This window comes from Phaseolus vulgaris, chromosome 9 (genome assembly GCF_051622355.1).
Source record: "Phaseolus vulgaris cultivar YP4 chromosome 9, ASM5162235v1, whole genome shotgun sequence".
Classification (NCBI taxonomy): domain Eukaryota; kingdom Viridiplantae; phylum Streptophyta; class Magnoliopsida; order Fabales; family Fabaceae; genus Phaseolus; species Phaseolus vulgaris.
Genome location: NC_143506.1, coordinates 37,519,746 through 37,530,326, shown reverse-complemented (window position 1 = coordinate 37,530,326; position 10,581 = coordinate 37,519,746). Strand labels below are relative to the sequence as shown.

At 31.6% G+C, this 10,581-nt stretch overlaps 2 protein-coding genes across 3 annotated transcripts; one reads left to right on the top strand and one right to left on the bottom strand.

Moving 5' to 3' along the window:
* Positions 1–324: 324 nt before the first annotated feature.
* On the top strand, positions 325–1,374 carry LOC137821507 (uncharacterized). Its single transcript, XM_090295559.1, has one exon. The coding sequence runs from the start codon at positions 668–670 to the stop codon at positions 1,178–1,180; it is 513 nt and encodes a 170-aa protein (XP_090151685.1). The 5' UTR covers positions 325–667; the 3' UTR covers positions 1,181–1,374.
* A 3,341-nt stretch (positions 1,375–4,715) lies between these two features.
* LOC137821506 (oxysterol-binding protein-related protein 4B) lies at positions 4,716–9,528 on the bottom strand. 2 transcript variants are annotated; one of them, XM_068626128.2, is made up of 7 exons: positions 9,372–9,528; positions 8,183–8,344; positions 6,901–7,146; positions 6,463–6,559; positions 5,448–5,742; positions 5,154–5,256; positions 4,716–5,027 (listed from the first exon to the last, which is right to left on the bottom strand). In XM_068626128.2, exons 1-7 carry the CDS (start codon positions 9,372–9,374, stop codon positions 4,779–4,781), a joined length of 1,155 nt encoding a protein of 384 aa, XP_068482229.2. In that variant the 5' UTR covers positions 9,375–9,528; the 3' UTR covers positions 4,716–4,778. The 2 variants fall into 2 exon arrangements, with proteins under 2 accessions (XP_068482229.2, XP_068482228.2); XM_068626127.2 differs by lacking the exon at positions 9,372–9,528 and having other exon boundaries at positions 8,183–8,353.
* Positions 9,529–10,581: the final 1,053 nt, after the last annotated feature.

The window sequence follows — 10,581 nt, the reverse complement described above, 5'->3', positions numbered from 1 at the left end:
TCAGTGTCCGTATCCTGTATCCTTGTCGTACCAGTGTCCTGTCTATGTTACATAGACATCCATTCCATCCAAAAATAAGATCAAAATCCAATGCTAATTATGCCATTATAGTCTTCCAATTGTTGATTTTACTTCTCACTGCATGATTATAATCGCTAATTTGGGTTAGTTTGAATGTTTCAACGGTTCAAGATATATAGCATTTGCAGGTAGGTCTACTTGGTCAATGACCCATTTCATACGGTTGGGTTAGAAATTATGGTGTTTGAAAAAACAAAAACTTTATGGTGTTTGCACCACTCAAGAGTTTCTTTCTCATTCAAACTAACACATATAAATGCCTTTATTGGCCACATGAGGCTTCACCTTGTGTTTCCATGCAGAATCACTTTTATTAAATGGCCACCCTTTTGTGTCCTTGAACCAAGTTGGAGATAAACACAAGGAATCAGTCAGAAAATTCACTGCTTAGGTTACCAATAACTGTTCATTTCATCTGTTTAGGCATAAAAATACTAGAAAATTATCCCTCCACGCATCAATAATCAAACCCCAGTTGTGTATACTATATACTAAATTAACATAGTCATACTTAAAATAAGTACAAACTTGGTGGTTAGCTTTACCCTTTCATTCTGCATCATCATCTATCAGGAAAGAGTCACATATGGGAGCCTGCTTTTCTTCTAAACCATCCTCCACAACCAACAATGTCCGTTTGGTTCATCTGAGTGGCTATGTGGAGGATTTCAACCAGCCAATTTCAGTGAGCCAACTCACTGATACCTTTCCAAAGCACTTTGTTTGTACCTCAGTTCAGCTTCTTTCCCCTTGCTCAAAACCATTGAATGGTGACACTCAACTTCAACCAGGGAATGTGTACTTCATGCTACCATACTCAATTCTTCAAGCTGATGTTTCTCCTGTGGACTTGGCTTCCCTTGCAAAGAGGCTCACTTCCATAGCCAAAACTTGCAAAGGGTCCTCACTCAAAGAGGGTCCTTTCTCAAGCCAACATGGTTTGAGCAATTCTTGGAGTTCACCTTCAAGGAGCCCTGGAAGGCTTGGTGTGGTTGAGAAAAGTCCTAGTCGAGTTCAGCCTTGGAAACCTATCTTGGACACCATCAGAGAGAGGTCTTTCAACCGGAGAAGTGAATCAGATTTGCAAGAACATTGTTGATGTTTGAAAGACCTTGAATTGAGGTAAAACTAGGAAGGAAGAAGACATGTTAGGTGGTTTGGTTATCTTTTGGCAGGGGAAAAAATTGAAATTTGAGACATGTTACACTTGAAAATTTCTTGTGCATAATTCTTCTTTGTATTTATGAATGTTCCTCAATGCATGATCCAAATGATTAAGCACTTGATATTTCAGTCTGTGGATTTCATGAACAATCTTTGATTACTGAAAATGTGTCTTGCAATTAAAATTAATGGAGCAGTCAGATGAAGAGAAATCTCTGGTAGTGGATTGCATATTAGATACAACACAAACAATTTATGACTTTTTTAGCAACTGATACAATAATTTGGTTGTCCAATTGAAGGGAAAGAAAAAGGCCTAAACTAAAAAAATTTGTTGAGTGAGGTCGAAACTTGTATCATAGACATAATTTCTTCCTTCTGAGCACCAATCCAATAAGGTGTGTATAATATCAGATAGACTTTTCTTTGTTATTGTTTTCAGGAAGGTTGGCCAAGCTAATGATGACTTTGCCTAAAACTCTCACATGGCTACTTTTATAAAATAGTACTAATAATGTAGTAGTGGGACTAGTGGCTAATATAAACAAAACATCAGGTTACAAGGAGATGAAGGGACCCACTTTTGAATAGGTAACAGTCCCAGACCACTTCTTTGCATTGAGACAGAACAGAATGTTTAGGAACACAAGTTTCTCCTTCTTTTTCTCTCCCTTTGTGTCTTCCTCCACAGCTTTCTTTGTTTCTCTTGCTTTTCCCAGTCTTTGCTTAGGATGGCTTGGTTCAATTCACTTAATATAGGATTTGTTTTCTTAAGAAGTGAATTTTAACTCTAATTCAATCTTACAAAACAGTTGTCTAATTCAATCTTACAAAACAGGTTGTAAGATGAAATTTGCACTTGCTTCCATGCTTTGAATTGATCTTATTTCTAATCGAGGTGAGAACTTCAACCGAATCAGTTGACCACACACTCATTAAATATACACAACAAAATCTTTGATTAAACTCAAAAACATACTCCAACTCATGCATATTATGCTTTGTTATTGAGCTCATACACATGAAAATAAAACATCATGATTTCCCTTACTACTTTTCATTTTTGAACTCTTTATATTTTAATTGGAACTAGAGCAATCAAAATCTGTGTGAAGGGAAACAAAAGTTGGTTTGATTGGTCTACAATAACATTTCCTTTAAGGTGCTTGGATTTTTGTAAGAATTTACAGTGTGCACTTTCAGTAGTGTAATCATTAAAATTTTGATACTTTTGAGTGTCTCTATATATAGGGTACATACAGTGAAAATACCTTCTTTACATGAGAATGAGAAGAATACATACAAACATACATACAGGGTCTTTTTAAGAGTCATAATAAAGATCTGATAATTAACATTCATTCTTGTTTTTATCAGATGAAACATGCAACTATATACATTACCACTGCGCGCGCGCGCGCGCGCGCACACACACACACATATATATATATATATATATAAACTCTGCCTCCTTCACAGTATGAGCCTAAAGCCCTGAAATTACTTCTTTTGCATCATTCATCACTCTTACCTCTGCTTTGTCTGTCTCCCTTAGTGATGCAGTATGTTATGAGATAAGGAACATTGCATCATCACAATTTCACAAATGATTAATTTTTGTTTGCCAACTAAAATCTTACTTTCAGATAGGCACTACAACTTGGTAAAGTAAAAATATTTTAGACCAAAAGTTATACTCATTAAATACTTCTTAATCTATCTAGTCTAACTTTATTTTGTACCACAACATTTGTCATGCCAAAGAATAATAGCATTGAACTTTGGAACGGATACTGGAACCAAATAGTTTGTATCAGACACAGGAGGGTAGTGTGAAGCCTGCAAACAAGTAAATACAGAACAATACTCACTGAAAAATATCTATCCATGATGTGTCATAACACAAGACATTAGAGGCTTAAGCTTAAAGATTATGAGAATATTGATGAAATGTGATAATTTTGTGACCACATTGAGCTTGTAACAAAATGCAAAAGCATGTGCTGCTCAAGTAGGACATTATCATTTCCTTTGGAAACATGATGTGTCTCTCCAAGAGTGAGATTGCAGGGGGCAACTCCAAAAATTGCAGGGTGTGGTAGATATGCTCCATGCTACAAGAAAAATCTGCTTAAAAACTTACCCTCTTTCTGAGAAAGCAAGAACTGTTCTCTTGGATGAACCTACAAGAAGTGTTGAAAAAAATGAAACATGATTCATCTAGGAGTATCTATTGTTTGGGATGGATGGAAAAATTTCATACACATGTTATTCTTTAAAAATAAATTATACTTCAAGAAATATTTGTAGTTGTATATAATTTTTTATGTGAGAGTTTTAATAAAAAAATATAATATGTGAAAAATAATTAAAATAATAGTATTGGAGTTATAGGAATTAATATAGAAAAAAAGTGAGTTGTCATGTATGATGTTTAAAGAAAAACTCACTTTACAACTAATTTTTAGTAATCTAGTATTATATTTTAATATTTAAATTAAAAAAATTAATAATATACTTAAAATATTAATATATTGAAGTATTAAATGGTTTTTTTATTGGTATGTGTCAAAATATGACTTCCCATTACTGAAAATCATAAAAAAAGTGGGACCATCTAATGGTTATGAAAAAAAATGTTCTGTTTAAGTAGTATAATTGTAATAAAATAGAAACACTTTAAATATATTTTTTAAAATAATTATCATGAAACCAATAATTTATATTATATATGTACAATCCACGAATGAATTCAGTGTATAAATTTCTATATTAAAATTTTCTACCAGTTAAAAGAAAAGTATACAAGTAATTGTTGAAAACAAAAAATATTTGTTTAATTTCTAAAAGGAATTAAATGATATACGTAAAAAAAATAAAAAGATAAAGATTATATGTATGGAAAGTAAAACAATTATAAACTATTAACAAAAAACAAAATAACCATTGGTGTGATTTTTCAACTATCCTCAAGAAAATTCAACAACTTTATCACAAATGGTGATTTATGATTAAAAACCATAATAAAACTTTGCACTTTACAAAAAGAGTTTGTTTTTAAAGTGAACGATTAATTTTTTTTTATTTGTCATAAATAGTTCTTGAAACATTTATATAAGTTTCTTGAGAATTTAAAAGTAATGTGATTTTTTACAAAAAATAATTAATTATTTATCATGTTAAATGATCTAATAATAAGAATATCATATTACTTTTATCTATTATTTTTTTTAAAAATTGAAAAGAATTAGATTCTTATCTCTGAAAAAACTTATTTAAAAACATTTCCTGGTTTTCTAATAATGTTACTTTTTAAGACATAAACCAAACATTTATAACCAACATTTTCAATCTTGGATTCCTAAAGATCTTTTTCTTTTTTTTATCAAATTCTCCATTATTAGATAACTTTTTTTTCTCATATATATATATATATATATATAAGTTTTATAAGAATTTGAACAACTAAATTCTTCAATGAAGATTCTCTTCTAAAATGTATTTCATTGCTTTTGAGTAGTGAACATGAACAATTATTGTGCTATGATGGGGGCAGCTGGTACAATCTTATGAATAGGTGAACATTCCCACCCTTCTTTGTTGTTAGATACTACAAAATGCTTAGAAATCCATGTTTCTCCTTTTGATTCTCTTTCTTTCACAATCTTCCTTTGTCTTTCCTCAACTTCTAGCTTTGCTTCTCTTGCTCTCTCCCACTCCTTGCTCAATATGGCTTCACTCAGTTCTCCCCAAACATGAGTTGATTCTGTTGGCCACACACTCTGATGAACAACAAAATCTCATGTCAAACTCAGCAAAACATGACACAACACAATCACTTTTTGAACATAAAGTTTGATTGTTTGATGTGTATACACTTTGAGTATATAAAGTAGAATTTCAATTACCTCTGAATCCTTGAGTATAGGAGTTTCTAGAACTGACATAACTTCCTTTGCATCGTATATTACTCTTTCTTCCCTATTATTTCTATCCTTCAACTTTACAATCCTGCATAACAAAAGGGATAAGAACATGCACTATGGTTTGAAAATACTATTCTTGAAAATAACACAGGCATGTAACTAGTGTAGAAGTTAATCAATTGTGTTATCTACTGCTATGCTCTTTATATACTTATACTACATATGATTTGAAAAACAAGTGAAAGTTCTAAGATGTGTTTAGAAGGAAGATAATACCTATCCCAATGACCATCAACTTCATACAAAACTTTTAATGATGAAGAATCAAGGATCTTTCCTTTGATCACTCTATGGTTCCCTCCAATTCCTAGAAAGGAATTACTTGATCTGTAGGATAACTCAGCTACTAGGCCTGTCTCTTTGCACCGGATAGTAACTGTGCCAGACCAATCAGCCGAAGTAACTGGGAAAATTCTAAGTAAAAGGTGAGGGCAATTCATTTCATATGTTTCACCATGATTTAGTAGCTTCAGCTGCCGAATACCATGCACTTTAGCTTCAATTGATGTGCCTGTGTGTTTAATTTGCAGACACAGATAAAAATATGTAAGTCTTTGCAGTAAGAGGCTACATTTAGAACATGAAAGTTGAAACTGACTTGCTTAGGTCTGTCTGATTAATCTTTTCACCCAGAAATTAAAATCAAATCATGTTCCTCAACTTATTGATGAGAACTCAAACGAAGAGACTTTTCTACAATGTTGAAATTTTAATTTTTGAGAAAGTTTGATTTTTTTTTCTTCATTTTCTATGAGTACTTGTTGAAAAGTTTATTCAATTTGGACCTTACTTTAACTATCATTTGGGAAGAATTTAAAAAAATCCAAGAATTCAAATTGTGATGCACATTTCTGATTTGAAAATCAGAAAGATCTTTAAAGGGTTAGATAAACACTGAGACTGAGTTCCTAATAATTTTGTCAAAATGGAAGTTTCCTTGGTACTAGAAACTATCAAATGCAGTACTTGATATAAAGGATTGATAAGAAGTGTGTCTAGAACCACTGGTTCTTAGATTTCCCCTGTTGACATCTGATTGATAATATGAAAAATATGTCCTCAGAATTGATTCTTTGTTGACATCTGATCATAGTTTTATTTAGTCAATTAATCAGAAACACAATTTTTTGCTGCACCAATCACACAAAGTTCGAAACTTTTTGAGCAAACATCTGAAAGTTTACTTTTGAAATGGATAATAGTCTAGAAAAGGGTCAATATAGTGAAATACCATTAAACTTTGGATCAGGTCGCTGGCACCATATCATTTCAATGTTTTCCTTCTCATCTGTTGCATGGAGAGCAGCTACTGGAGGGTGATGTGAAATCTGCACACAAGAAGTAAACCAAGAATTTAATTATCTTTGAAATGGATATCAAGAACAAAGTAACCAAGCCAAAAATCATGTTTCAAGTTTGAACCAATAGAGAGGTCAGGAGAAATAGAATTTGTGCAATTTTTTCTATAACAAACAAAGAAGTATACAATTGATGGTTGATGTGATGATCAACAGAGAAAGAAAAACGGATGCAGAATTTGTTTATGAATAACATTACTTCATAAGAGTTCAGAATGAGGCCATGTTTTAGCATTGTGACCACACGAAAATAAGCATTTATCCATAATATTAGGAAGAAATATGCAAATGTGGAAATGAGAAGCATGTACCTGCTCCAATAACACATTAAGATTTCCCTTTGAAACGTGGTGTGTCTCTCCAAGAATTGGATTATAAGGGGCAACCCCAAAAGTCACAGGGCGAGTGGTAGATATGCTCCATGCTACAACAGATATGAACCTCTCAATTGGACTCTCTCCATTGTTGCACATGCTTAGCAAGTCTGAACCTGTGCAATACACTGATTCACCATAGCACTGAAGTTGTGACTTTGGTAAGTTGAATAGTGGTGGAAGCTGCAATCATGGCAAAACATTTTCATCATTCTCTGTAATATGGTCACTCAAATGACACCAGTTAATAAACTAATCAAATGTATACAATATTTGCATTTCAACAAACATCTCAACATTACACATTATATACCACCTTCCAATGGTTGCTCTTATGAAATGAATTCAAGTATGTCAAAATACAACTAGTAAGGATAAATTATTTTTAAAAATTTGAGACATAAAAGATAAACAAAATTAAGTTAGAATTGGTGAAAATTGAAGTACAACAACTGAATGTAAGTCAAAATAATGTACTATTTATCTGAGTTTTTTTTCTACCTGCATTTCTAAAACTTGAATTTAACACCGCAGAACAATCTCTGATTTACATGCTGATAATAACAAGAGAGAGCAATTGTGTTTATTTGAAGAAAAATCACAAAGAAACCAGACTTTACATTTATTTTAATATACGTCGTGATCATCATTGTGTAGTTGCCAACTAGGGACATTATTTGCTCCCAGAGGGTGGCTCAGGCTCTTTGTTAGCCATAAATGTACATATTGAACCAATCAACTTTAATATCCCAATTTATCAAATATCCAATTTGTTCCATACATTAGAGATAATTATCAAATTATGATGCAAATATCACTTTAGAAGATGATTTTACGAGATCCAGTTAAAGTTAAACTAGGAGGGTATCAGAAGAAATAGTCAAAATCTTTCCTTTTTATTCTCATTTTTCAAGATGTCTAATCTTTGGTAAAAGCAAGCATAAGGGTAGGTCGATTTGTGAATTGAGTTAAACTTTCTATTAAAAACAAATTTAAGTGAAGCACCTCCAAAGATTTTCTAAGTTTCATCAATGGAAAAACATAATAAAAAAATTATATAAAAGGTAGATTACCAGAACTATTTTGAATAGTTAGTAATTTTTTGAAGTTGGAAAGTGATAAGACAGTGCAAGTGTGAGATCAAAGTGGCAATGGAACAAGAAGAAGAGAATTTGAAGAAGAAGAAGAAGAAAAAGACGTGAAAGAAAGTGAGAGATACCTGAAAGCGTGTGAGGTCAGAACCAGGGCGTACATTCTTGAATAAACTGAGTATTCTTTGCATAAGATTAGGGGCTTTATACGTGTCTGAATCAGATTCACTTTCTATTGTTAATGGCTTTGTCAGCACAATTTTCCTCTCTTTTTCCTCTTTCATCTGAACCTGCACCATTTCACATTCTTATGTTCCAAAACGCCAAAAGGGTTACAACAACATTGCCATAAACATGTGTTTATGAATTGTACGTTATCATTCCTGAATATTCTTAGTTTATGCAAAGTAAAAGCAACGATGACTACAATGCAGCCTTGGCCTGCAAATTGCAAATACAGTCCAAATCTAGGTCCACAAAGTTTGACCCGACCAAACATTCTAAAATTTCGATTGTGTCTTATGGTAAGGTCTAAACATTGTTATGCAAACATATCGAACTTTTCTTTTATCATAAGACACTTCATGAGCAGTGTTCCAATCCTTATAGAAATAATCCTAACACAAGCTTTTTATCCCCAATCAGTTGAGTATCCAAGACATTACAACACATCAGAGACATTAAAAACATATTGAACTTGTTGTTTGAGGGTTTACAATTTAATTTGGTAACTTGCATAATGATAATGATGTTTGATTTATACTTGCACAAAAAAAATTGTATTCTTGAGCCAATCAAAACACTCTCAACCAAAGGGTTGCCAACTCGAAATTGACAGGTTCCAAGGCACTGTGCCCGTGAACTAAGGAGAACTAAATTAAACAACACCAAATTTTGTTTTCCTTTTTGGCATTCACATGCATGTTTGAAGAGAGAATCATTATATTATTGTAAAATATTCTGTGCACAAAACGAACTGTTATATTAATTTTGTAATGGTAAAGATAGATTAACTAGTTTCCAAGACCAGAAACTCGGAATGTGTGATTAGCTATGAAATTGCATGCCTCAGAACACCACTCATTTGACCCTCCAAACACTAAAACCACCCTCAGAATCCGAAAAGCAGAGACATCAGAGAGATTTTCACCCCTGGATCCTTCACACTTTTGAAAAAAATTATGCAGAAAAAAAAACTCATGCAGAAAAGAAAACACATGAAACAAAGGAACGTGTCCATACAAAAGCACATATATAATAGAGAGAAACTCATGCTTATGAGAAAACAGAACTAAATGAAGAGATTAGAGAACATACCATGTTTATGTTGAAGAAGAAAGAGCCTGAGATATGAGAAGTGAGGTTAGATTTGAAAAGAAATGAGAAATGGGGTGTTAAAGGAGAGTGTGCAGTGCTTTGGTTTTGGTGCTGAAATTAAGAAAAGTGGTGTTTATAGAGAGAGCCAATGGAACATGCAATATGCAATGGTGGGGTGTATATATGTGTGCAAAGGTTGTCTTTTTTCTATTTTTATATATAAAATGTTTGCAATATCTATTCACAGATGATCATCAATATATTATTTGTCTTTACCTTTTTTTTCCTTTTCTGGAATTTGTCTTTACTGTAAAACTTTATTTATTTTTAATAATTATAATGAACTTTTAATTACATAATTAAGAGTAAATTGATGCTTTTGGAGAGTTTGTTAATGTGATTTATCTTTGCTTTTTTAACAAAACACTAACAAAGATAATTTAGAAAATCACCAATTGTAAGTGATTTGCGTCATGGTTTTCTTTTCTTTTTTTTCTTTTTTTACATTTTTTATTTAGTTTGTGAGTTGTACCTGTGCAAAGTGCCATCAAATAAAATATATATATAAAAAAAAATATTTCAATTTGAGGATGTGCAAATGATTGATCCATCATACACGGAAAAAAAAAGGAAAAAAAAAGGGTATTGGATGCATTTTATATGAAGAATATTAAAAAGTTTCTTTCATGAATATTTATTAGATGGAAAGTCAAAAGAATTCCACGCGTTATCATCAAATGAACCTTCCAACATAATATCTTAAGTGGGAAAAGAATTTTGACCTTAGCACATGTTTGAATAGTTGAAGTATATCATATAAATTACGTTCTAAAAAAAAGTTTATACAAAAGAGAAAAAGAGATAGTCTTTCTACCAAACTTCTTTTATAGTAAGACTAAACAAAGACATTTGAATCTCCTTCAGAGTTTTTTTTTATATATCGGTATAAATTATTATCGTTTTTTCTAATATATAAGTTTTCGATACAAGAAAATAATGAAATAGAAATTAATTTTAGAGACAAAAACAATTAATTGGTATATTTACTAAATTAGAAATTATTTTAAAAATTTAAAAAAAATAGTTTTTAAATTAATTTATATAATTATTAAATAGTTTAAAAATTGGTATCTAATTAGCTTAGCTACTAAGATTTTTGCTACCAAATTTATAATCTAAATAATTAGTAGCTAAAACTTTGGTAGCTAAT